Genomic DNA, 26,663 nt, shown 5'->3' with positions numbered 1-26,663 from the left:
ATCCCTAATCAGAGATGTTCACAGAATCGTTGAAAATTGGCAGGGTAGCCTATACCTAATAACATTATTCACGAGCTTACCATATTTTATTCTTCATATGTAGCCAATAGATGACATGGCGTGAACTATAGTTTCAGTGGACATATAGTGAACTATAGTTGCACCGTGGAGTCTGCACCCGAGTTTAGGGACATTACATTGCGGGACGAGCGCAGCTCCGCTTTTCCAGCAACATTAGAATGGTCAATTGCCAATTTTTACGCTTCACAACTCGCTAGCTTTCAACAAAAAGCACTAACTTGCTTTAAAACTAACTTCCCTCCTCTTATGTAACCCATAAAAAGTACATTATGTGTAAATTAGGAAAAAATGTAACCGATCTAGTTTTAGTGCTGTGAATAAGCCAAAAGCGGATTTAATTTTGTACCTCCATGATCTAAAATTCCTAAACCGAGTTCAAAATTACATTGACATGTCATTTATAATTTAGTAACCTTATGTTTCTAAAGGATTAAGGACTGGGCATACACGTTGCCAAGAAGCGAAAATTTTCATAAGAACATTGTAAATGAACAGAATCAGGACAGGATCTTTTATGAATGGGGAATTATCAATACAATTGTAGGAGAATTTATTTGGCGGCGTATAACAACACTGTTAAGCAAGTTGGACCAGGATTTCCCAATTAAATCCCTTACAGTGGTCTGTGGATTCTGACACAAGCATTGTGCAGTAGACCAGGGGCATTGTCAAAGATTTGACAATGACATTGATCTCTACTTGCGAGTTCACTAGTCACCAATAGCTCGCGATAAGATACAACCCAATCCGTCCCAATGTTGTCAATTTTGTTAATAAATGTGATTCAATGTTGTTGCTTTTTGTAAACTGAAGGTGAAATTTGGTCCGCGACAAAAGCTATTCCAACTAATGGTCCGTGGCCAAAAAAGTTTGGGAAATCCTGGTCTGGATTGCTACACAAGGTTTGAATTGACACAGAATCCGCCTGAAGCAGAGACGAAGCTATTCATCACTTGCACAATGCAGAGCAAAGTGACAAAATGCAAGCAGGAGCCTACATGTACTTCGAAGTAAACATTTAAAAAAAAATTCTGTTTGAATGAAGTTATAAATGGTTCATACCTGAAGCATTCGATGCACTCTCGTTGGCCACAAAAGGAGGGATATCTAAAAACAAATATTTCAAGCGTCAAGTTCATTCTTGTACTCTGGTGAATGTAAATTAGGCTGGACCAATTGTTCAAACATCAATTGACAAGTTTGTAAACGTCTTTAAGTTATGCTGTAGTTAGCTTACTGCGCAGTATACTATAATATAGTATTATAATATAATATATTATATTATAATAATAATATAATATATATTATATTATGTATTATAATATAATAATTAATATAATATAATAATATAATATATTATATTATAATATACATAGGGTAGGCCTAATAATAGAGTTAGACCAGCCTATAAAAGCCAAAATCTATTACAGATTGTTATTAGGCTATATGCAAGTAACACAAGTTTCTTTATGATAATATTATTTTGTCTTATTCCATGTAGAAGCCAAAGCATATTTTTGTACCATACTATGATGTCCATAACTGAGCCGGGCCCATTGGCAGCTAAGTTGGTGCAATGCAACAAACTACTTTTGACTCAAAATATAGTCTGAATAAACGAGAATAACTTTCTAGCTGAATTGGAACAGACAAAATGAAACGACGATAAAGACTTTTTTGTAAAAACAAAATATTTCAATATTATCAAGTTATTTCAGAAACATTTTAAATTTATTCAAGGTTGCTAATAAAATTGCTTAGGACCGTTGAGTAGAAAATTGAGATCCAGTGAGCACGAATCCAAATCCCTAAATAATATACCTCTAAAAATACTCTTGAAACAAGAAATATCTAAGTGAAAAATAATAGGCTACTGTCAAGTTATCATGTGATTTTGGTCATTTATCCGAAAAAAAAGGAGTTGTCTCAAAAAAAGAAATAGATTAAATGACAACACTCTATACGTCCAAAAAATAAATGGGGCTTCTTGAAGCTCCTGGGCTCTTGGCTTTTTATTGGATGTTCAAGGTTACGTTGTACCCAGGGCCGGATTAAGGCGGGGGCTGATGGGGCTGCAGCCCCAGGCCCACCAAAAAAATAGGCCCACCGATAACAACTTACTAAGAGCAACTGGCATGCTTATTATCAGGATCGAAAGAATAAAGGACGGAAATCATAGAACGAATGCTAACTGTGTAAACCAGTGGTTTTTAACTCATTTGCCAACAATTAAACCTTTGTTTGATACGGTGCACGGTCGTTTGGTCGACAGACATTTGGTCGACAGTACGTTTGGTCGACAGGACGTTTGGTCGACAGGACGTTAGGTCGACAGAACGATTCATTTTTGGGTTAGGGTTAGGGTTAGAGTCAGGGTTAGATTAGGGTTATGGTTAGTTAACTAACCCTAACCCTAAAATAAATCGTTCTGTCGACCTAACGTCCTGTCGACCAAACGTCCTGTCGACCAAATGTCTGTCGACCAAACGTCCTGTCGACCAAATGACCGGGTACCGTTTGATACACGTTGGGAGGCACACGATATGACGCTATAGCCTACATGCTCTAAGAAAAGGTTATCAAGCAGTTCTTCAAGTCTTGAAAGCAATCTATAATGACAATGACGAACAATCCAGACTCAAGAAACAGCTAAGGGGTTTATCTTGTCAACGGAAAAGCTTGAAACCGGGATTTTAATTGAGTTATGGTCGTGCATAATGGAACAGTTTCATAAAACTAGCCAACGCTGCAGGATAGCAAAATTACTTTGAATAAAGCAAAAAAATTGGTTTGCATGACTTTGCTCAAACATTAAGATCCCAATTTCAAGAATTTGAAGAAAAGGGTATAGTAAGTGACTGTCATCATCATATTGAAGAAATTTCAAGAAAGAAGAGAAGAAAAGTATGCTTGGATAGCGAAGGTGGATCTGAAGACACATCACTTGATCCATCGAGCAGATTCAAAGTAGACTCATATTTGCCAATCATTGACCAAATTATTTTGTGTATGAAATCCCAATTGCAGCATACGATCGTCTTCAAATAAGATTTTCGTTTCTGGCGGAATTAAACACCATGTCTAACTGTAAAATTGAAGAGAGTGCTAAAACATGGCTTCACTATTACCCAGATGATCTAGATTCTAGAAGAATCACATCCTGAAGAGATGATACATTTTTCTGCACCCATTTTCAATGCTTCAAAGAGTAAAGCATCAACTGCGTTCATTCATCGGCCAGAAAAGGCTGCATTCCTTAGCTATACTCTTTATTGAAAACAAAATTTTGGATAAAATAGACACCGATGATGTTATTAACAGTTTTGCTTTGTCTAAATCCAGAAAATATGTCATTTGAATGTGTTGTTCGGGTATAATTTTGTTATTTCAATTAAATTCTGATTGGTACAATGAGGGGAATGAAAAATAGGCCTCAGATTACCATATAGCCTAGCCCCAGGCCCACCAAAACCTTAATCCGGCCCTGGTTGTACCAGATGAATAACAAGACTGAAAACGATCTTAAACATGTTTTATGCTTTGACTATGGCAGAAATTATCACGACCTTCCAAACTTGCAGTGTTTCAAGCTTTAGCTTTCCGACGCTTCCTTTCAGTGTTGATCGAGTTCATGCATAATGTATGGACTGCAGACCGTTAAGTGTTATACAGAGAAAGATTTCTCCCGTCTTTTGAATAATTACGATCAAACTGCCACAGAAATTGTTTGTTGTTGTCATTTTGAAAATTCATAATATATTCAACGGTTTTGTTGTCTGGAATGGGACAATTTACTTATTAACAAAAAACTATTCTCAATGCTTAGACAGCTCCAAAGTTCATTTTTTACTAGGAGTTTTCGTGTTAATCTTAACTACTTACTGTATTAGTTTGCATTAAAGTTTCCTTGTTGATTCATGAAGTAATCGGTACCGCGACAGTTGATCGAAACGACAGTAGGCCGACATCGAAAAGATAATTTATCAAAATGTGATTTAATAAGAGCTGTTGAAAACGAATTTGTTTCAGTAAAAAAATTCTTCAAAACAATCAATGTTGTGAAGAAAGCTAAACATATTGAAATCTTTTTGTTCCGAACAGCTCAATATATAATTCATCGAATTTGGCAACGTATCAAACGAGAGATTAGAACAAGCTTTTAGAACCTACAACCGCATTTTAAATGCAAACACAATAGGTCTGGGCTGAAACAATGCCACAGAGCAGCGTCGACATCAAATTTTTAAAGTTTGCTTAGTGGCACTGCAACAGTTCATCGCCTTGTTTATTTGGTTATGTTCAGTGCTATAATCTACCACTTTTCTGTCACTTGTTGCATTGTTGTTTGATAAACTGTAGTTTTAATGAACTGACATTGAAAAAACCGATGGCGTACACGAGAAGGGAGGTAACCAAAAGTGTTTACCTCAGAACTGACTAATGACCATAGTATTTTCACTTATGGTTGCTTCAAACTAGACGCATCACATTTCAAGATTTTGTTCCGTTTGATATAATTGCAGGGTTTACAAATTTTTTATCATCCTTAACCTACTTTTTCCTGCTGGAAAAGAAGGAAAGTTTGATTGTGATGAGAAACGTTTCAATCAAATTGTAAACAAAAAAGCCTTTGGGTTAGGGTTACTGCATCGCTCTTACACCACTGCATCGTAGCATACAGGTTATCCTCGACCTAAAGGATGTTGATTCTCGGCCTGAGAGCATGCCTCACTGGCAGAGCGTAACAAAATGCTAATGGGACGTGCGAATCAAACAAATAAAACTTTGCGTTTTTCAGTTGAACACAAATAAACAGTAGACCTACCAGTTCACCGACTTAAAAACAATGCGAATAGCAGAATTTACTTCAGCAACTACGCCCATCAATTTATTACACCCTGGGTAGAGGTGAGCGGTGTTTTTCAACAACCAGCTGAAGCCGGGAGTCGAACCAGGTTTGCATAATTTGGAAGCCAACGGCTTATCCGTTACGCCATCCCACCATATACACTGTAACGTCAGTGAATTCATGAACTAATCGAATTTTTCATGACTTTGCTGCTCAAGGGATGGAATGACACTTTGATCTGGATCAAATGGAATGACATTTTGAACTTGATCGTTTTATTGCATTTTCTTTGTGTAACGTTGATAAGAGCGCAGTATCCTTCCATTTACCAAAAAATACTGTTGGAAACTAAAACGTTTAGCAAAACTGGAGATTGGATAAGAACTACAATTAGAGCAAACAAGTTTTTACCGAATTAGATTAGAATTAGAATTACCGATATTTCGCTCTAATTTATCGAATTAGACAACTAGATTTAAATATTTAGTTGTCCAAGTCTGACGCCTGGTTTCAGTGAGGGTTAATAATTGAAAAATGTGCAAATTGAGTAGAATATTTAGTAAACGTTTATTTTCATAGCCGAAGTAGTTTGACGGTGATGAACCTACATGGCTTGTTTGTCGTAAACACATGGCAGCAAAGCAAAACTACTCAATCAAGTGTCAGTAGCCTACAACTCCTATCTTCGTGATCTGAAACCATTAACAGGACTGTTGTGACAGGTAACCTTAAAAGGTTAAAATACAACGGTTTTTTGAAGGATAGAATGCGAAACAAACAGTATTAAAATAAAAGTGTTGCTGGATGTTTAAACTTCCAGTGGTCATATCATTTTTGTGTACATTAGAAGTGGATCTATTCTTGTCACATCTATCCAAAAATTTCAAAACCACACAAATTTAATTTAAAGCGATCTTGTATCAACATGACTGGGCGTGAAAACATGTTGGGTTTATCTATTAACAAAGAAAACACGTTTTGGTTTAAGCTTAATCATGTAAATGGGCAGGTTTTCGTCATAATTTGCGGCCGCCTAGTAATGTTTCATTATTTATGTGGCCTACGATAGCCAACAGGTTCCCCATCTCGGGTCTACACTGCGCTGTGCTATTCAGTATATACTTACTCGGTATCTTTCCATTATTCCTCAGTTTGCATTGGCTGAGAACAGCCAGCAAAACTGGAATGAAAAGTCCATATGGGCCCCCGGCAAGCATTTCCAGATTTAACGTTATTTTCGATTGCTCAGAAATTTCAATATTAGCATGAACAAATGAGCAAGTATATAGCCTACGATAGCTTACTAAATGTGAGAGTACTTTTCCAAATTTGAAATTACTCTGAAATAAAATGTTTTGTCAATATAAACTTGGCCCCACGCAGCTTGCCAGTGCTATTTCAAAAAATGAAAATTTGCGTTTATTTCAACCTAGTCATTAATTCAGTGCTACTCTACGTTGGTTTGCTGTTTGCAGACGTTGAATTAATATGACAAGACTACTTCGCTTGTTGGTGTAAGCTTTCACAAACTGTTATTTACGGAAAGGCACTGCACAGTAGCCTAATTTATGCTGGGTGTAGCAGTCATGAACAAAGTCACCTTGCTCTGTAATTCCAATTTTTTTCTCGTATGAAAAAAGAAAGAAACTGTCGCACAATGAAACAAGACATTACAGTATGACTAACATATCGTTAGTGTAATTTACTATTATCACGCCAATACCTTACATAGGCTAAGCATAGCTCAAACCACAAACTGAAGCTTTCACTTTCAATGTATTGCATAATGCATAATAATCATTCGCTATCTCCGCTTGCAGCAGATTGCGCATCAACATGGATTACTTGACAGGGTTCCATGTGATTTTATGAGCCGTACTGCTTTCATGCTGGCTCAAGGCAGATTGGAAGAGGGTGATATGTCACCAGATATATTGCGTATGTTCTAACATTGACTCAGCGTACAGTTACCACAGGTAGCCTACAGGCTACAGCATATTTAAGATAACTCAATCCAAAATGGTTGAACACAAATACTTAGGCTTCTAACTAGAGTGGGCGGGTTACAAAGCCCCAACGCAAACAATTTTCCCTACCACTGTTCATGTTGTTGCCTCCATATTTTATCTGGATTTTGCTTCGTGTATTGAATCTGGTGTTGCTGTGATAGTCGCAAAAGCAAAATTAGCTGTACTGAATTTAAACCGTACAAATACACTATCTATCCTGCTATGAATCAGTCAATGAGTATACCGCCTCGATTTCCGTAACTCTCTTTATTTAAAGCAACTATGTTTCAAATAAATTCTCATTGACAGAACTTGAGGCTTTGTAAAGTATCGCCAAAGGAGAAATACACGGTGCTCCGCCAATCAGGCAACATCACAGTATCAGAGACCACGCTGTGGGTTGCTGTGGTCGCATGATGTAAGCGGTAAGCCTGTGAGTCAAGTTTTTGTGCTTCATCTTCACGCAATAAGTATCGTGTGAAGATGTCGCCACATTTTTCTAATGAGACTGATCACATTTGTGTGCTGTGCCTGTCTGATGACGTGTAAAACAAAGGAAAGCAACGTCAACAAAAGCATGCAAGCCAATGAAGACACTTTTATATGTATCTGTCTATTCATGACTACAGGAAGTTGCCTTTGATTTTAGCTAAGCTGTCATCGACAACTGCCGTAGCTCAACCACTAATCAACTAAAAGTGAAACAACTGAACAATAATCTTTTTAATTATTATGGAATAGTGAATATATACAGCTAACTGTTAGCTTTCTTATGATGAATCGATTGAGCAACCTACAGTAGGACAAGAAAATAACCCAAACAGTAAGATTTTTTTGTCGATATTTAAAAAGCAAAATATATGTTTAAATTTTTTCAAAAGATAAGTTAGAAACAAGTCGGCCAAATCATAAGCTTGTTATGACTACAAATCCATAAGCTAGGGTCACACGAATATGAAATGACTTATTCCAAAGCAAAAAGAAACCTATATGTAACTTGTAAGTATATAGCATCTGCTCAAAATTATATTAGTAATGCAATTAGACAGTTACAGTATGAGTATTTTTCATTCCCTTGATGTAGAATAACCTACGTTTACCAGATACATGCCTGTGATTACGTGTTGAAAAGTAGACTAATGAATGTGAAAAGATTTTAAAGTTAGAAGGGACCGATAGAGGTCTACTTACTATAAGTTTAAGCACCGACAGTAGTCTAAACATTTTTAAAACTAAAACTCCACTATAGCTAGACATAAAACAAGCCTTCAGTGGCTTACGACACGGTAAAAAGCTTGCAATATGAAAGGAAACAGCAATAAAGTAAAAGTACAAAACTCATCCGATTAAAAAGTTAAAAATGAGCTTTTTCGGTTTAACTATAGCGGCAGACTTATCTGTATTTGCCTCAAAATACTGTTGAGTCTTGCTTGTTTGATGCTAATTTCTTACTTGGCTAATATTTTCTTTAGTATCCTTCCGCAAGCAAAAAGCTTATAACATGCTTGTTTACTTATGAGTAGAGCTTAAATTCTGTTGCCAGGCATAAACTAACAAGGGTAAAGAAAAATGATACCATGCATTGACACATAACGTACACAATTCACTTTTTACTGTTTACTGACGGTAATTTGAAGCATACGTTACTTAAATGCGTGCTGCATAAAGGCTGCTGATATCGTCTTAAATAGTTGACATGCTACCACTTATATCTTCAAAATTAATGTGACAGTTTTTTCTGTCATTTATTCAATCAAGACAAGCCATATCAAAAACGATAAAAATGAAGCCTTCGTAACTTGCACTGAAAAAAAAAATTAAAACATATTCTCATTGTTTTAACAAAATAAAAAATCGTTTAAATCTGTAGATTGCTTTAAAAGTCTGGAAGGGGCATGCCCAACTAAACTATAAAAATATTTTTTGTCATAAAAAGTTAAGTAGCACTTATTAAATGACTGTTGGTGGACCTACCAAGGTTAGCCTGTAGGTTTTTCATATGCATTTTGATAAAACGATAGCCTAATGACATTATTTTCAAAAAGCTTAAATCTTTTGGTTTTGTGCAATATTTCTCCAAAATCATATGAGACTATTTGTGAATAACCGTAATCTCTAAAGTGGCTTCTCAATGACGTCTGTGTTTCTGGAAATTTTGACTCGTTGTTTTTGTAAAAACAACTCTGAAAGTTATTTCAAACGGGCCTCTTCTCCTTTGTCTAAACTACATTCGACCTGCAGTCTCACGATGGCTGAATACGCAAAAAAAGCTACTTTATATTTAATAACGACTCATTAGTCTGGGCTACTTTGTGATTAAAAGTAGGCTACCTGGTTTCTCTGCTACCTTGATCAATCAAGCTTCTTTTGCCTCTAATAGAGCAAATAACTGACTTATCCTATTCAGGACTGCATTGCCTCCGGTTATGTATTTTGTTCGCGTTTGTTTTTGCGATTCTTGAAGCTGCCTGCAGAGTGGCAATGGCAAATTAATTTTCTGTTCATTCAACGACGTTAAATGTTGAATTTTCATAAGCTGACATCCTTCGTGAATTACAAGTTTGTTTCTGCTTTAGAACTAACAACATATAAGCTGATTGGAAGATTAAACGTATCCTAATATCAGATTAGCTGTAGTTACATAAGCATAATGATTAGGGCGATTTTTGTCACTAAAGTTACTTTTTTTTAGTTGTACCAATTAGCAAAAGAAATATAGAACCAAAATTTCATGGTTGTGAGGTCAATATTTAAGAAGTTATTAAGTTACCAAAAGTCACTTTTTGTGTTTTTAGGTTATTTTTCATTTGTTAGGTCACTTTACTATGCATACTTTTTTTGCCTAATTTTTTTATTTATTTATCTTTCATTGCTACTGTAGAGATGAATTTACATTCTATGTAATGTCACGACTTTTAGTATATCTTCTACATGCTTCTACTATGGTAGGGATTTTAGGTTTGCACGTGCCCATGCTTGTTCGTATCGCGTGTATTCCCGAAAACTTGTTAAGTAATTTTTTCGATGAAACAAATTGTGTTAACTATATTTAACCACTTGTTTTCCCTGCAACAGCTAAAGCGTTTGACTGACAGAAACTTCCTGCCAGAGAATGTAAAACATTACATATGTGTAATTTGAAAGTGTAATTATGATTTTAGCACAAATTGAAACTAATTTAGATGCTTTTTTATGTTGAATTGCTGCCATTTCTTTTGCTTTCTTGTTTTCGTTGAATAAAGTTACTTTTTGGTTACTTTTTCGCAAAATTAAAGTCACCTTTTTGAGTTTTTTTAGGTTACAAAAAAATCGCCATAATTGATGTAACAGGGTTAACCAAACGCTTTGTGTAGAGCTGCTTGCGTATGATTCAAAGCCAAAACAGTCAATAATTTAAAAACCTAAATAGCATACTGCATACCTATGTTTTCTAAACCAGCCTCCATCGACCGTTGTACAGGTTCTGGTACAAATTGGGTAGAAGGTTACTTTTTTCAGCAATAAACAGACATAGCTGAGCAACACCACAACATTTAACATTACAACAAACAAAATAAAGCGAACGTTTTCGTAAGGGCTATAGTTAAGGCAATATATGACAATATATGACCTTACCCCAAAAAAATTGCAACAAAAGGTTTTTCAACTGATTTGATTAGTATTGGGTGTCAGTATTGACATATTCAAAATCTTAAGCGATCCAACTTCCGGAAAGTGGTTATTTTCAAGATGGCTTCCAAGATGGCGTCACCATTAAAATAACAGTAGATTGACCATAACTCGGTCATCATATGACCAAAACATGTAGTTTTGGTGTCTATATCTAGGTTTTTATACCCTGTGAAGTCAATGAGACCATTCTCAGAATTGTTGAATTATCTGATAGCCTATAAATTCAATATGGCAATCCAAGATGGCCGCCAAATCAATAAAATAACAGTAAATTGACCATAACTCGGTCATCACATGACAAAAACATGTAGTTTTGGTGTCTGTATCTAGGTTTTTATACCCTGTGAAGTCAATGAGACCACTCTCAGAATTGTTGAATGATCTGATAGCCTATAAATTCAATATGGCAATCCAAGATGGCCGCCAAACCAATAAAATAACAGTAAATTGACCATAACGCGGTCATCATATGACCAAAACATGTAGTTTTGGTGTCTATATCTAGGTTTTCATACCCTGTGAAGTCAATGAGACCATTCTCAGAATTGTTGAATTATCTGATAGCCTATAAATTCAATATGGCAATCCAAGATGGCCGCCAAACCAATAAAATAACAGTAAATTGACCATAACTCGGTCATCATATGACCAAAACATGTAGTTTTGGTGTCTATATCTAGGTTTTCATACCCTGTGAAGTCAATGAAACCATTCTCAGATATGTTGAATTATCTGATAGCCTATAAATTCGTGTACGGTACTTAAATTTATCTCTCTCTTTCCACAGTTGGTTGGTCCACCGGATCTTACAAAAACAATTGCATTTTAGCGATCTTTTATTCTTTCCAAAAACAATCAATCCAGGTCCAAAACTAGTCAGTTGTGGCTTCAGTATCAAGATATGCTACGGTGTGCGAGGTCCCTCATCATGGCCGATCGCACAGGTTCATGGAGAATGCATTTGCAAGCTGTTACTGACTGTCTTCCAATATTTGCACCCGCTGGGCATTTCAACTACCTGAAGTCTGCATATTATTATTTGCAAGAGATGTCAGAGCTAGAAAGCAGGAACCCAGATGTATACTTGAAATTTGTAAATGGGCGACATGTAGTAAGAAGAAGCAACAAATTCTGGGCTGGACTAAGCTCAGATCTTGTAATCGAACAGACACTAATGAGGTCTCTCAAAACCAGTGGAGGCTTGACACATGGTAGCGGGATGAATGAAGAACAGCGCTCACTCTGGACAATGTCCATGCCAGTTACAGCAATGTACAACATGGCAATGCAGGACTTCAACAACCTGACATATACAACCAGTGATCAACACAAGGAAACTACAGATGCACGCCTAAATAGAGACATACATGATCTTGCCAAGATTAACTCCAGACTAATTCCATTCACACCATTTTCTGAAGATCGTTCATTACGAAACATTGTTACTGGCATAGAGGCTCCATCTGATACCAATGTTCATGAATACAAGGCAGTCGGAATGAACATAATTAATACCATGGCTGGTCAAGCTGCATTTCAGTATTCTTTCAAGCGCAAGGATAAGGCTAAAACCCTTGGACATTCGTCATCCGTGCCCATTGCCCCAGATCGCACCATCGATCCCGCCTTGTTGTTTCAGAGATTCATCGTCGTATCCCAAACAGGTGATCTCTCCATGCAGGAAGTGATGAAGCACGAACTCAGTACATACCCACCCGCCTTGTTTGAAGCTAGACATGTTTTCCGAGAAGCCGATAAGCCTCAAATAGCTACCGCCATCACAGAACATGCCAGTAGTGTGACGTCAGGCGATTATGAAGTAGTGCAAGAATCTACCCCGAAAACCGATCACTACGTCCTTGATGGAGGGTCCTTGTTGCATCGAGTGCATTGGAAAGCTGGAGACAGTTATGGGTCTATTGCACAGTCGTATGCAGATTTTACCATTCGTCATTATGGCTTAGCAACGGTGGTTTTTGATGGATATGGTTGTCCGTCTATCAAAGACAATACCCATCAAAGACGCGGCATGAACGTCCACCCGGTTGTTCACTTTACTGCAGACACCGAGTTCATTGGAAAGAAGGAGCATTTCTTGTCCCGAGCTTCCAACAAGAAAGGATTAATTTCTCTAATTTCTGCTCAACTGAGGAATAGAGGCTGCAATGTGATCAACGCACCAGGTGATGCAGATGTTGATATCGTCAAGACGGCAGTGGACAGCTCTCATCGACATAGTACAACTTTAATTGGTGAAGACACAGACCTTTTAATATTGTTACTACACTATGCTGACACTTCTCCAGACATAAAAGACCTTTACTTCCGCTCCGACAAAGCTTACGCAACCAAGATACACGACATCAACAAACTGAAAGCAATCATCGGACCAGACATATGCTCACAGCTCCTCTTCATTCATGCATTCACCGGTTGTGATTCAACGTCAAGGCTATTTGGTATCGGGAAGAAGACGGCTTTCAAGAAACTAGTGAAAGGTCAACCAATAATCAAAGAATGTGCAAATTGCTTCATTCTCCCAAATCAGACAGACCACATCATTAAGGATCTTGGAAACAAAGCTATGACCGTTATGTTTGGCAACGAAGGCAGTAGTGACCTGGAAACATTGCGCTACATTGCATTGGTCAAGAAAATTACAACAGCCAAGTCCTTTGTTCACCCTGAACGTTTGCCACCTACATCATCCTCTACCAAATTCCACTGCCTCAAAGTTTACTACCAGATTATGGTCTGGATGGGTACTGATGATGGTATGGATGCTCTAGACTGGGGATGGAAAGTAGACAATACTCAGATGGTTCCAATCATGACGGACATGAAAGCTGCCCCGGACAACCTACTGAAAATGATACACTGCAATTGCGAATCGTGTCCACCTCACTGTAGTTGCCGGAGATACGGCCTACCATGCCATGCTGGATGTGGACCATGCCAAACTGGTTCATGTGTCAACCCATACAACAATCACATAATTACAGACGATGACATCGAGAGTGACAACGATGAGTTTTAATAATACTTGATCCATGTGCTTTCTTTACGCTAATTATGTCAAGAGTCTACATGACCACATTGTATGAACTCTTTATGCCTGCTTAGTTTACCCAAATATGTATAGAAATTCACCGGGTTTTTTAATAACCAATACATTGTTACTGTTCATTTTTAATCGTTTTGGCAGCCATCTTGGATTGCCATATTGAATTTATAGGCTATCAGATCATTCAACAATTCTGAGAATGGTCTCATTGACTTCACAGGGTATAAAAACCTAAATATAGACACCAAAACTACATGTTTTGGTCATGTGATGACCGAGTTATGGTCAATTTACTGTTATTTTATTGGTTTGGCGGCCATCTTGGATTGCCATATTGAATTTATAGGCTATCAGATAATTCAACAATTCTGAGAATGGTCTCATTGACTTCACAGGGTATAAAAACCTAGATATAGACACCAAAACTACATGTTTTGGTCATATGATGACCGAGTTATGGTCAATTGACTGTTATTTTAATGGATTGGCGGCCATCTTGGAAGCTATCTTGAAAATAACCACTTTCCGGAAGTTGGATCGCTTAAGATTTTGAATGTGTCAATACTGACACCCAATACTAATCAAATCAGTTGAAAAACCTTTTGTTGCAATTTTTTGAGGTCAAACCATATATTGCCCTAACTACTATATGTGTAGCCAAAAACGTTTTGTTTTGTTTTGCTTCATTTTATTTTGCAATAGATTGAGTTTCGCTTTTAGCAGCAGCATGATCGTTGTTTACATTACATGTTATTTTATTTTGTTTGTTATGTTGTTAAATGTTGTGGTGTTGCTCGGCAGCTGTCTGTTAAGGATTGTAAAGTTGGTCTCATACTAAGTTTCTAAGCTTATGGAACTGAAAGGATAAAGTTTTCATAATAGGCTACTAGGTTTTTGCCATTATGACGAGAGTACGGTGGTCAGTTCCTTTCTCGCGGCCGCCTTTCGCTCAGCAACTACTAAAGGCTATTATATGCCCACCCAGTTTTTTTTTTAAAGTTTGGTTTGGGTGACCGCTAAGTAGTTATAAGAGACCGCAAGTGTTTCATTTAAATACCAAAAAATAGCCATAGCTACATACAATCAACGCAACATAAAATGAATTATTCGACAAGGCACAGCTTAAATGATTGTGACAGCAACCAAACAGCCTGCCCAACACGGCCGCCAAACAAGTTTGCTGCACAATCAAACAAAGTGTGCTTGTTGGCTTCTGCTTGTTATGTTTCCACACGTAAAAACTGATCATTATGCGCCATAAATCAGAAATAAACATTGACGAGTATCGAAGGTGCACTTCTTTTGTGAATAACTGTTTGATTCAGCTGTTAGCTGTACCTCCACTTATTTTTTTTTCCGTACGTGAACTATTGATCGTAGGCTATATTCGTATTATCGACAAGACATAGCGAGAAACAACCATTACTTTTCTACTGTAGTTGCAACTCCAAATTTTGGGAAACCGCTGGAGAAATTTGAGGGACCGTTTCGGTCCCCCAAAACACCTTAGAAAAAAACACTGTGCCCACCCACAGTAACGTAACCTAGACCCATGTAAGATTTTCTCAAGGGTGGGGCCATTCGAAGTATTTTTGGAATCGAAACAAAGAGAACAAAAAAAAAACGGCCATTTGCTGGTAATATCCTGTAAGTTGTATTGTATACGATTAGCCTACCAATCCTACCGCGCTCAGCTTGCATTGACGATAATCAGTAGCGTAGCCAGGAATTTTGAAAGAGGGGGGGAGGGGTTTTTGACGGCCGGCGGGCGAAACCCGACATCGACTTCGCTAAAAGCGACACCCAGCGGCGGGGGGTCTGGGGGGCCTCTCCGAGAAAATTTTGAAAAATTACTTTGAATTTGGTGCATTTTGAGAGCATTTTCAACAAAAATTTGGGTATGAATATTACTGTAAAATGATGCTGTCCGGTGGCATAGCAAAAGGATAAGATCATGTTTTCTTGGGCATTTTTCGGTAATAAAGCTAAGTCTCTGTGTTTTCTTGTTGCTAATTCCTGGCTGAGATATTTGAATGTTTGGTATTGGCAAAACTCGTTCTTTTAGTGCAGTTTCGTTTAAAATTAGGCAAACTTTGTTTTACAAATATAGACACTGAAAGCATCATTCTCAATATCGTGACGTCACACGCATGCCAAAAGGGGGGTTGTAACCCCCAAAACCCCCCCTTGGCTACGCCACTGACGATAATATTTTAGTTTGCAGCAGCTAGGTTACTCATTTGGATAAATTTTGTATTGAAAGCAAACAATACGTTATGCTATAACACTTTTGACGTAGCATATACTGTTTTTCGTAAACGATGTAGTTGGCTTACTCAATCCAATGAACCACGCGTAGGTAATTGAAAGCAGGGTTTTTGAAACCAGGGCTTCAGAGCCGTGCATTTTCAACGGAGCTGGAGCCGGAGCTCTACGTGAAATTGAAGTGAAGCAGGAGCCAGTTGTTTGAAAAATAGCTCCGGCTCCGATGTATTTCATGAGATGCTACTATTGGCTGAATTTACTAAATTTAACAGCAACCCTTCAGAAATTTAAGAAATTATTTGCGTAAGCAGACGTCGAATTAACGAATGTTTTGAAACTCAGTTCCGCATGACATTTTGATGAAAGTACCTTAAATTTCATAAAGTTGTGCCATTTTTTAGCAACAGTTGACAGCAGGCAATTTTAAGCTTCAAAAATTAAATTTATATGTCGTCATTATTTTAATGAAAGCACTTTTCGGAGCCTGAAACTGGAGCCGGAGCAGTGGTATCAATAAGCTCCGGAGCAGGAGCTGGAGCTAATTTATAATAAAAGAGAGCTCCGGAGCTAGAGCAACAACATTTATGCCTGCTCCAAAGCCCTGGTTGAGACGATGTGCGGCGATTTCTTCAAATCCCCGGGCTCTTTTAATTTCTCATAGTCTCAAAACACATTACAAACAAAAGGCAGATGGTTTTGCATCACCGTCTTTGAAATAACCGTGCCAATGTCGCTTTGTTGCAACGTCTGCGTTTGTTTGACTCAATAGCTATAATTTTTAAACAATCTCTTTATTCAAATATTAAAATGCTTGTCCCCGCAACAGTTGCTTTTGTCTCCCTGACTTTTCTTTTTTGCTATGTCACTGATTTGGACCAATCACATACGCAACGCAGACTCCACAATACGGCTACGACCCGCTTCAATCTTAGACTTGGCTAATTTATGATAAAAATTATTCTTTAAATTGAATAAAAAAAAAAACAAGATAGGCTATCCCAGGAGTCGGGAACCTCTAGCTTGCAAGCCATATATGGCATTTTTGATGACGGCATCTGGCTTGCAGATAAATCATCTTTTGAAGGTCAAAACACGAAAGTTTTATTTTAACTTTTTATTACAATTAAGAGCTGAAAATACGCTCAGAGTGCATCAAATTAAATGCACTTTTTCAACATTTTTTGAGGTAGGCCTCCCAGACCTTCCGCTGTTTTTATCGTCTTTAGCGGAGACGTGGCCCATTTGATCACCACGCAAGCTCAGTATTGTGATAGAATCCACTTTGCTTAATAAGCCACGTGTTTTATTGGATCACTGGCCTTATCGAACACAATTAACCAGCTGCCACTACATGTTGGTTGTGCGGTATTAAGTTTTAAAGAAATATATGACTATCACGAAAATACAATTCTAAATTAGTAGCTTTAATGGCCCTCTTACCAAAGAAGGTTGCCGGCTTCTGCGCTGTCCCTTTCATCTTTTTGTTTGAAACGATTCTAATGAAACAATCTGCAAATGTTTATTCAATTATCATTCACTCTGAACATACACACCCAAACTGTTCTCTTTTTTAAGCAAATAAAACAATCAATGTTTGTCAGTGGTTTACAGCATTTTTTTCCTGCTACAATCAAACGTATATGAAAAATTACTTTACAATTTAGGTTACATCACAGCAGTTTCTACAAGTCCCTGAATATGGATTACCTAACATGCGACGCGGTAGAATCAAATATATAGGTAGTGTGAAGAAAGGCGTTCTTCCCGGCTATCAGCACAAGGCTGATTACTCACTAGCACAGCGAGCAGCAGTAACGCTTCGCTAACCAGAACGGTGTAGCTTCCACGCTAGCCATAAAGACCTCCAATTAAACGTTTAAGTTATTTTGGCAGCCGATTGTAGCATCGAATAGACAGCGATAGACACGTGTTTCGCCCATGAGGCTGGGCTCATCAGTATCGCACCGTATTACGGTGCACTACTACTTTTATACGTATCGCACCGAATACGGTGCGATACTGATGAGCCCAGCCTCATGGGCGAAACACGTGTCTATCGCTGTCTATTCGATGCTACAATCGGCTGCCAAAATAACTTAAATATATAGGTAGTATTGAACTAATAGATGATATATACAATAAATATAATATAGACATATTCAGAAGCAAGGCAAATTATTGTTGACATTATTCGATGACGAAACAATTTTTGTGGCGTTCACACTGCACAATTGCACATGTCTTGAATGACAGCCAGTTCTATGGTTGATTGTGCAAATAGTTATTTTGTACTTTCATGTTAATTCAGTGAAAATTTTGACCATTAAAATTAGATCATACCAATCCATATTTTATATTGCTGATTTTACGTAGTTTTTAACTGCAAGAACTAATTTTGTCTTCTTTTAATTTATATTTTTTATTACAAGCGTCACCATGCGTTGAGTTCTATCCCAGTCCATTCCACACTAGAAGGCATTGATGGGACGACATGTAACTTTGCCGCGACTGAGCATTTGAGCAATGTTGTTTAATGTAACTTCCGCTTTTCAAACCGACAGTCAATTATAACATGGTTTTGTATTGGTGTAAAATTGAACGTTTTTTTCGATAACTCTGTAAATAAATAAAAAGAGAGTTTTAACTCCAAAACCTTTTTTGCTAAAATTGGAAACCTATTTGAGCATTGATGTTATTGTCTTCCAAACATAGCTTGATTTGTTTTGATTAACGACTCTGTTTTAACAATTCACCTAGCTTTCCTCCATAGTAGACCCTCAGAGAGTAAGATATTCAAAGCATTGCGTCGTACTCGTACACAGGCTTATGGTTGATACTTGAAGGTTTAGAATAAGTAAACGCGGAAGCAAAGAATGGAATCTGTGTCCACCTTCAGCCACATCATTATGTTTCTTGCCAAGTGAGTACGGTACTATGGGTTGGTATAGAAACAGTGACAGGTTTGTTGGGAAGCTACAATGGGCTCGGTACCAATGACATTTCCACGCCCCCAAAAACAAGACACCTCAAAACAAATGTAGCCTATTGTAACAAAAATACCGCAACATTTTCTCTAAATTTCGGAGCACCCTGTTTCGGACCTAAAAATTTATCCTCGTCCCGGTCCACAAGTATCCCTTGCACCCCCATTCCAACGCTACTCCACAACGGACCCTTTCAAACATCGGGGATGCTCTCACGTCTCGGCTATAGCCTACAGCCGACCACATTTAAAAGCACTAGGCACACATAATAATGTGATCGCACATTGACGGAGGAATATTTATAGTAGGTAAAGGTCCCATACTCAGTTACTGAGCTTTGGGGAATGAGAAGATAAGGTTCTCATTATACTAAGCCTTCGGCACTAAGGAGAGTAGGGTGGCCAGTTCCTTTCTCTCGGCCGCCTTTACTTCAGCAACTACGCTCCCCAATTTATTACACCCTGGGTAGAGGTGAGCGGTGTTTTTCAACAACCAGCTGAAGCCGGGAGTCGAACCAGGTTTGCACAATTGCAAACCCAACGCCTTATCCGTTGCGCCATCCCACCGCTAATAGTAAGTTTACTGACATGGTTAGGAAAGGAAGTAACAGGCAGAGGTTGAAAACACTGAATGTATTGGTAGGCACTTTTACGTATTACACTGCCCGAAAAGGTAACCGCAACCATGCGTGACATACGACATCGCTGATGTTGGTAGCGCTATCATGCGTGACATGACTCAACACGTGATTAACTGGTCGTCTTTATCGAAAGATTTTGATACAAAGAAATTTAACTGAATGCATCGCCACAACCAGCGTTTCCTAATGGGTTAGGGCAGAGTAGTAGTAATTTCGATTGCATGGGTTCGATTCCCACCGTCTGCTAATACTATTTTTTCTGCAACTGAACTGAGTGCAAGAAGAATCGTAGTGACTGCAAACAATGGAGTTTATGAGAAAAGTTGTGACTAAAACACCAGTAATGTCATATACGATACGCATGGTTGCGGTTACCTCTTCGGGCAGTGTAATACGTAAAAGTGCCTACCGAATGTATTGGCCCACGCAGAAATGTAGGTCTACTCGTGTGAAAGAGAGTTTTGATTTGCTACTGTTTTTAAGAATTTTATTACTGTGTATCTGTTATCATGGTTTAAAAGATGCACTGCACATAAATCATTTCTACAGTACTAAAAATACTAAAAAATTAATTATGTTTTTGGAATTACCGCTCAAATATCAGCAACAAATCAGAGCTACAAACTGCATCTAGTTGTAACCTACTCAGTTTGAACTTCACGATCTTCACAATCAGCTTATTCTGACGTTAAAATTCGGTGATTTCTGATAGACTACATTTCGTCATCGCGTTCAACAACAAATAAAATGTTTTGGAAATTTTTTGAGGTTCTGGAAACTCCACTGGATTTTATGACAACTAGAGTAAACAGGAAATTTATTGTGACTGTTTTTGTACCGTTTAAGGCTCACTTATGATAGATGAAGATGTACAGTAGATAAGACAAGGAAGCTCTTCTTATTATCCACCATTGTGTATGTCTTACCAAAGAGCTGGCTTTGCAGACCTAAGCAGTGTTGGGCGCGATAACTCATTTTTCAGTTAAGCGATAACGATAATCGATAAACGAAAAATGCCTAAAGCGATAACGATAAACGATAAATCAAAAAAAGTTAAGCGATAACAATAAACGATAAAATTATCGCCGATGATGTCCGATAACGATAATTTTTTTTTCTTGATTAGCGCTGCCCCATCCCATGCAGCACGAACTGTTTTCATCAACATGACGAAAGATCGAACATAATATAGCCTACTGTAAAGGGACAAAATTTTTGGAAGTTATGCATGAATAGAATCGCAACAGCGGCAGTGGGTATCGAATCTTCAACCTCTTGATCCAGAATCAAATTACTGAGGTAACCGCCGTGCTTATAATTATACCTTCAGATACCAGTTGGATGCTTTTATCAATTGAGTTACACTGCCGCTTACGTGCAGTAGGCAAAATAATTAAATGAAATGAAAATACCATAAAAAATTCCAAACTTTGTATTTTGCTTTCTGCTTTATAAAGGGCTGTTTACAGCAAAGTCAGCAATAATTGAAAAAATTCCAAAATTGTTGCATGCATTTCATTGGATTGCAATTTGCAACTCTAAAAATTATTGTGTTATCAAGGCGTCGCTGCAAAGGGGGCGTGCCCCCTCCCCTGACAACGACCTGTGTACACACACGTGATACACTTCAGGCACTGAAAAAGAACTGGTTTCAATTTTAGTTTCATTAACTAGGTGGCTAGTAAAAATGTTACTTTTCATGGTCTTTCCACTTGTTTGTTGATCCGAAATAAAATTTATCGGCGATTATCGGCGATAATCAAATATTGCCTTTGGCGATAACGATAACTAAAAAAATGATTGAGCGATAACGATAAGCGATAAAAATTTATCGCCTGTAAATTATCGCCGATAATGCCCATCACTGGACCTAAGCCAGATGGGGGTTATGTATCTTAACCCCCTCTCCTTTTGAGTCGGTTATGACGTCATCATAGTTGTATCAGTAAAAACAATTAATGGGTAATGTCATAATTAGGGATTCAGTTAATGATAGCGAAATTGCTTAAGTGCGGCCATGGCTGGCACCACAAAGAAATTTCGCTACGAAAAGACATTCGTTTTGATTTCACATAATGAATTATTAAAATAGTTAGGCTATTTGTGTTTGACTTTCGCCGTAATTTTTTAGCTTTCTCGTATTGAATATGCCGCCACAGTAAATGAGTTAAATGCAGCAAGATAAAATATACTATATCAACATGTTTCTTTTCGGCTATCAATGCTCCACTTCCAGCATAGGCAAAGGTTGCGACTCGACTCTTATGCCCAGAAACAAAGCTTTGTTATGTCACTCCTGAGTTAAAGAATGACAAAATCATCACAGATACTGTATATAGTACAGTAATTTAGATAAACACTGTTATCTTATTGCACTTATCTTGTCAAATTTTCAGCAGCTGAGTCTGTTAAATTTAAGTGATCAATTTGTGTGATATCGGGTTTAAGAATAACACAATAAATACATTGCAAAAACTCTTCTTTTTATCAGATAAGGAAAACATTTGCAACTTTAGTAGGGTTAATATATGAAATATATGGTTTGAACCTAAAAAAATTCCTACAAAAGGTTTTTCAACGGTTTTTTGTAGTATTTATCATGAAGAATAACATATTAGAAATCTAAGAGAAAAAAAAATTTTGGACATTCTTTATTGAAAAAAAATAATCTTGTGGTTTTCAGCATTTTGTTATTTAATTATTTCCTTTAGTAGTCCAGGCCCTTAGGGGAATCTTTAGGTTAAACGTGTTACACGTTGTTTTTTTGTTTATTTTTGCGGTTGGTCAACCCAACTTTTTTTTTGGGGGTGCCGCAAGTTTTTGGGTCACGTGATCACCCCCAAATCGGAGATTTCCCAGAAAACACGTTTCAGCTCTTTTTCGGCATTTTTGTGCAATCACATATTTGATTTTGCATATATTAACTTAAAAAGCACACACAAATAAGTAAGACAAAACGAACACAAAATAATTTGATTGATGACGTCATTACGACGTCATTATTTTTTTTGCTTTTTAATCTATTTTGGTCGTTTGCCGTTGGTTTTAGTTGGAGTGCCGGTTACTAAAACCATTTCACAATTCCCAAAATTAGTTTCGTCTTGATTGCATCTTTTATCAACTAGAAATTCAGGAGCCAAAGGTAAGTTTGTTCCGAAAAAAGCGATCAAATACTATCAGTATAAGTTTAGCAAATGCTTAAAATTTTGCAATTCCCAGCAATAACAATAGTACCAGTACATTATGACACAATAACGACGTCATCAAGGGTATAACCAGAAGAGAAACTACCAGGGGTGAATTTCCTTTTTAGCCATGCCACTTTAAAATTTAAAATAATATGTAATTATGATCTAGCCTACAAATCAAATTAATACACGACACCTGATTATGCATTGTCTGAGTCTTAACACTGTTAAATCAAGATGAAAAAACTAGCGCTTTTTGATGTTAAATTCCTATCATACATAATTTGATGTTGAAAAAATTCTTGTACAAGTTTTTTCAAGTTACAACATAGAATTTAGAAAGTCAAAAGCATTTCTTGAATGATCAGTCTGGATTGGAGATTAAACGTCAATGTGGATTAAATATGAAACATCAAAGAGGATTGGAGATTCAGTGATTCCGACAATTATCAGATTCATCAGTGCCATCAGCCACAGCAACATTATCGGTATTTGAATGTCGGTGAAACAATAGCTGCTTTAACTTCGACAAGTAAAGATATTATGACTGGGTTTTAAATCTAGTAATACGGGCAACACTTTTTAGCCTTTTAACGTCGCAAAAAGAAACCACATCGGCAAAATGGGCTTGGGGTAAAGTTTGTTTAATGGGAAACGTGCCATGATTGTTAGAATCGCATTTCTTTCATACCAGAAGTCGGATGTAAGTCACAGAACGATGAAACATATTTCTAATATCTTTGTAGCCACAAGTCTAATCCTTTCCTCAAAAACCGCTTGAAACATCAAACAGTTGAAAAAACTTCACGTGACTTGAGCCTTAACGCAGTGGTTGAACAATTCAGTTAAATTTGCCGGGCCCCGGGTGTTAAAAAAAACAATAATGTCTCTTGTCACGCAGACTTCCTGTGAAAGAGTGGGCGCTGCTTTTTTCCGGTTGCGAATTTGTCGAACAAACATGAGAGGCTTGATTTAAGTCAAAAAAATGGCCTCAATCTTTCTTTCGTGTAGTTGTTGCAAAATCGGCAGATGGTAAAATAACGTTTGCAATATTTACGTTAAATGTTCTATTGCTGCAAAAGCGAGCTTCAAAGCTTTTACTCGTCGTCGTCGTCGTCTGAGCTTCTGGGGCCGAGGGTCTATCCTTTTACCACCCCAGATTCACGATGTTTCCGGACTACACTGGAAGGCTGCTAGAGAGCAGCCAGTCTTTAGTTTCATCATCCATGACGCGCAGACCTTTCACTCCGTTAGGTGGCTTGAAGATGGTATAGCTCAGACGACGACGACGACGAAAGCTTTTACTTGTAAGGAAAAACCACTTTTTCCCAACAAAAAGGATTCATTTCCTGCGGGTTTGGCTTGCGAGTCTGGCTTGCTGTTTCAAATGTGCAGGGGCAAGGATTGTTGCAAGTGGATTTGGAGGTTAGGAAAGTTTGGCCATCAGTAAATGGCTGGATGCTTGTACTACCGGTTTTGCTAAAAGCTTTTATGTTGTTTGTTTGTCTGTATAACCCATTGGTTTGTATCAATCCGTAACTGCCAAACCTTTTCATCAACAAAACTACAATGTCATGATTAACCTTATGAAAAATGACAGGTAAAACGCGCGCAAACGTGGCTATTTTACGAGGTTGCAGTTTCGGTAATTGCAGCAAGACAAGATTGATACTTTGAAAGATATTTTGAGCTAAAGTCTCAAAATGTAGTATGGCCTACTGCAGTCAATGTGAAAAAAATGACTTAGGCTAACTTATCTTTTTATTTCGTTTAGACCAAAAGCTTTTGCTCATGAATTAAAATTTTATTAGACTTTCGACTCAAAGAGTCGAGAAGACTGAGAAAGCTCCAAGATCTGATTGAGAGATCTGTGGCAAATAAATTAATTCCACGAAATAGAAGCCAAAGGATATAACTTTTAGTTTTGGTTTAGTACAAATTGTAGAGTTGCCCACATTTTATCTTGAAGTCAATTGAACAAAAACTTGTGATTTCTGGTAGGTACTGTAGATAGGTGAGTCTCATACTTGATCCAAGGATCGGGGAGTGAGAAGATAAGGTGCTCATTGTACTAAGCGGTGGGCATTAACGAGAGTAGGGTGGCCAGTTTATTTTTTTTCGGCCGCCTTTCCTTTAGCAACTATGCCCACACAATTTATTACACTCTGGGTAGAGGTGAGCAGTGTTTTCTACAACCAGCTAAAGCCGGGAATCGAGCCAGGATTGCATCGTTATCCGCTGCGCCACCCCATTGCCCGATTTTTGGTAGACTATTATTTTTATAAGGTAATATAGGCGTAGGCCTACTAACCAGAGCAGTGTTGCGAATTTTATTTTAATTTTAAATAATAAAATTAATTAAATCACTTTCAAAGTCAATATTGGCACATCTCAATTAGGATATAGCCTATTTTTCATAAAATTTGCAAGCATCAGGATATTTTCAGATGTTGAAAATAAGTTGAAAAGTTATTTAAAATCTTATGAACTAAACTTGCAGACTACAATTTCAGCTGAGCCTCTGAGCATGTTGATATTGGAGTTATACGTTTGAAGCATTACTTTCAATATTGGAGCTCATTGGATCGGGGTAGGCTATACTTTTCATAAACTTTGTAAGCATTTGGACATTTTTTGCTCAAATTTTTCAAACTCTCAACAAATTACACATGTATTTCTTAACTCTCACAAGTCAATTTCAATGGATATTTTAAGTTTTACATGCATTAAATTTAACATAAAATATAATTTTGATTATTTGAGCAAAAATTCAAAAAAAGCTCCCTGTTATGAAATTTTTAAAACATGCTGAAAGTTTTTGCCCAAATTTTCGACTAATTGAAAAGTTTGGGAGTACGGTTGCCCCTCCTGCACCAGTGGCTGCTACGCCTGTGATTTCGAAAGACAAGTAAGGTAGAACTACCAATTAGTTGGCCTACTATAACATCATAGTTATACTTGGTACCTCCGAACAACTGTTGCCAAGTTTTATACAAAAGAGCTAAAGTTATTCCAGAGTTGAAGTTCAAGCAGGTTACAAAGTCAGGCAGCTTCAATTTGCACCAACAATAATTGAAATGTTTCAGCATAAGTTACCGCCTCTTAGATCGATCACAAGTCGTAGCAAAACCTTGTCAAATCATCGATTTCTCTGAACAGTAATGTAAAATGTGTAGCTTTGCAAGCATCCAGGCTTGAAACTAACTAAGGAGTTGATAGCTATCAAAAGCGTATTGAAGTGGTTTGGTCATAAAAAAACAACTTGTAATGCGTTTGAGCTATAATAAAATATTGCACAGTTTTTTCGTATCTACAGGATGGATGGATGGTCATTTTATTTTTGTTTGGATGCGAAACGCCGAAACACACAAAAAACAAAAACTGACAGTGTGCATCCAATGAGAGAGTGCGAAAGACCGTAGCCCTGAAGGCGTAGGAGGTCGTCGAGTCTGCACTCTCTCATTCAAATAGTTACACAAAAGAAAGTATTGCGTTGATAATATTGTTGCAAATTGACACAAAAAAGAAGAAGGAAGGAAGAACAGAAAAAACAAAACAAATACAGATACTACAAACAATAATAACAATTAACATAGTCAGGTAGTGGATGTCGTTTTTATAGCTCTTGATTATTGAAGAAGTGTATTTTGCACATTTTACTGAAATATTTGAAGCCTTTGTTCATGTTTTTTTTCATATTTTGAGGTAAATTGTCCCATACCTTGATTCCCATGCATTTTAAACTTTTTTGAAATAATTGGATATTTGCCAGTTTAGTATAAAGTGAATTGGAACTTGAACGTCGGGTGTTATACGAATGAATAGATGATACATGTGTAAAGAAAGTTTTGAAGTTTTCCGGTAGTTTATTATTATAAAATTTGTACATAAATTTGCTTATTTCTAGTTTA

General features: G+C 37.3%; 1 protein-coding gene across 1 annotated transcript in view; it reads left to right on the top strand.

Annotated features, from left to right (window-relative positions):
• Nucleotides 1-14,123, top strand: part of LOC145774004 (uncharacterized) — a 99,553-nt gene extending 85,430 nt beyond the window's left edge. The window contains exon 2 of the mRNA XM_082585134.1: nt 11,688-14,123. Coding sequence (XP_082441260.1) covers nt 11,688-13,648 — 1,961 coding nt within the window. The 3' untranslated portion in view covers nt 13,649-14,123. The remainder of the gene's footprint in view (nt 1-11,687) is intronic.
• The last annotated feature ends 12,540 nt before the right edge of the window (nt 14,124-26,663 follow it).

Source organism: Aplidium turbinatum, chromosome 7 (assembly GCF_918807975.1).
Source record: "Aplidium turbinatum chromosome 7, kaAplTurb1.1, whole genome shotgun sequence".
NCBI lineage: Eukaryota > Metazoa > Chordata > Ascidiacea > Aplousobranchia > Polyclinidae > Aplidium > Aplidium turbinatum.
This window is presented reverse-complemented; position numbering and strand designations above follow the sequence as displayed.